The 2,146-nt window shown below is 34.2% G+C and overlaps 1 protein-coding gene across 1 annotated transcript; it reads left to right on the top strand.

Annotated features, from left to right (window-relative positions):
* The first annotated feature begins 985 nt into the window (after positions 1–985).
* On the top strand, positions 986–1,777 carry LOC105626553. Its single transcript, XM_012207851.1, has one exon. It carries the CDS (start codon positions 986–988, stop codon positions 1,775–1,777), a length of 792 nt encoding a protein of 263 aa, XP_012063241.1.
* The last annotated feature ends 369 nt before the right edge of the window (positions 1,778–2,146 follow it).

Here is a 2,146-nt window from a genome sequence, read left to right as displayed (position 1 = left end):
AATACTGAATTCAAATGGTGCTGATGATCAAAAGTCTCTTAATCATCAAGTAGAATCATTTTAGACTCCTTAAATGCTAAAAATCGCGTATGAAGATGAAGGTGAAGTTGAACCTGGATTTACAGATCGCGAGTTGACTCAGGCTTAACAAGTAGTAGTATTGAAACTACTACTTAATTATTTTATATTTAAAAAAATCATTTAATGATTTGAGCTTTGTAACTTGTATTGTTCTTAATTGTTTTTCATATTTTTGAAAATATAAAAAACGTTATATAGAAATTTTATAAATATCTACATTAATTAATTTGTTAGTGTAAAAATGTTGGCAAAAAGGCATGTATGCCTAATTACTAAACGAATTACCAAATTAAAATGCTCTATTATTTTGATAATAGCTCGATCGAATAACATTATCGAGAAAATATCACTATTTGGAGATAGTGAAGATTATTGCAATTGTCAATCGCAACTTTTGCCGATGTAATTAAAAATATTTACATAATAAATAGAAAATTATTCTTAATTTTAATATAAAAAAAAATATTCTTACAGGAGAGATAAGATTATAAGAGAGTAGCCTTTTTGAGATTACACGGATATTTTTCTAAAAGAAAATAATTTCTCCTCTGTTTAATATTCCCGAAAGATAACGATCGTTATCTAACGTTAACTAACACAACAATGAAGTTTACATATTACTTATATAATAAAGTTTACATACTATTACTTGAATTACAAATAAAAGTTTCATATTTAAAAAACAATAAATTTATGTCCGTATGTTATAGCAAATTTAATTTACGAGATATCGTTTATGAGACACCACGTGCAGCGTACACCATGAGTATCGATCGACTGACGAGACGCACAAATATCCTATTATTAACTATTACTGGTTGCTCGTTGGCGCAGGCGCTACTTTCTATCAATTGCACGTGCGTTTAAGTCGATTCAGTAGCATTCGCGCTTTCCATGAGCAATCATGACTGTCAATGATCATGTCATGTTACAACGAGACGCGAGTGATTATAGTATTCAATTGAATCGTTGGCTTCTAAAATTGGTGGGCGCTTGGCCAAGTTCAGCCTCGACAACAGTTAGAGATAAGGTGTTTTCAACAATATTGATAATCATCTGCTACTCGTTGATAGCTTATACGGTCATACCTTGTATTTTGAATATCCTATTCGAAGAGACCGATGTACAGAAAAAATTAAAAGCTATTGGTCCATTAAGTCACTGGTGCATGGGTGGCATGAATTATTTCTCACTGCTGTTTCGCAGACGCGATATACATCGTTGCGTGGAGCACATGAAAACCGACTGGCGGACGGTGATAGAGATCGGGGACCGGCAGGTGATGCTGAAATATGCTAAAGTCGGCCGTTTTGTTGCCGGGTTATGTGCAATTTTCATGCATGGTGGAGTATTCTCGCATAGCGTACTCCAGGGTACAACGCCGACATTCGAATGTATCGGGAATGTGAGCGTATCGGTGCATGTGTTACCGTGCCCCTCATACAGTAAATTCGTTGATACCACGAAGAGCCCAGCGGGCGAGATTGCGTTAACGCTGCAGCTCATCTCAAGTATCGTCGTCAATTCTGTCACAGTTGGCGCCTGTAGTCTTGCAGCGGTGTTCGCGATGCACGCGTGCGGTCAGTTGAATGTATTGATGAGATGGTTGGATCAGTTGGATGATCGAAAGCAGCAAAGCACGGTACAACATCGATTAGCGATCATTGTGGAGCATCACCTGAGAATATTAAGGTAATAAATAAAAATAAAAAAGGACATAAATTTAAGTCTTAATTGATATTCCTGTGTGTGGTGTGTACTTAATGAATCAAAAATAAAATTTTTTATACTTATTTTTGATTCTTAAGCTAATCTAGAAATTTTCTCACTCTTTTTTTCTTTTTTCAAATATAAATTAGTTTCAAGAAAATAATATTTATATATGTAAAAATATGATTTTAATTTACAGTTTCGTGGCGCGGATGGAAGCACTTTTAAATCAGATATGTTTTGTGGAATTGCTAGGCTGTACATTTAATTTATGTATGCTCGGATATTACGTCATTACGGTACGCTAAAAAATTAAAAAGGTGAATATGTAATTAAGAAATATTGTACGACGTTT

Source organism: Atta cephalotes (genome assembly GCF_000143395.1).
Source record: "Atta cephalotes unplaced genomic scaffold scaffold00005, whole genome shotgun sequence".
Taxonomy (NCBI): domain Eukaryota; kingdom Metazoa; phylum Arthropoda; class Insecta; order Hymenoptera; family Formicidae; genus Atta; species Atta cephalotes.
The sequence above is the reverse complement of the archived record's forward strand: the minus strand, read 5'-3'. Positions and strand labels throughout refer to the sequence as shown.

Coding starts and splice junctions, on each gene's coding strand:
- LOC105626553 (XM_012207851.1), top strand. CDS start 986: ATGACTGTCAATGATCATGTCATGTTACAACGAGACGCGAGTGATTAT.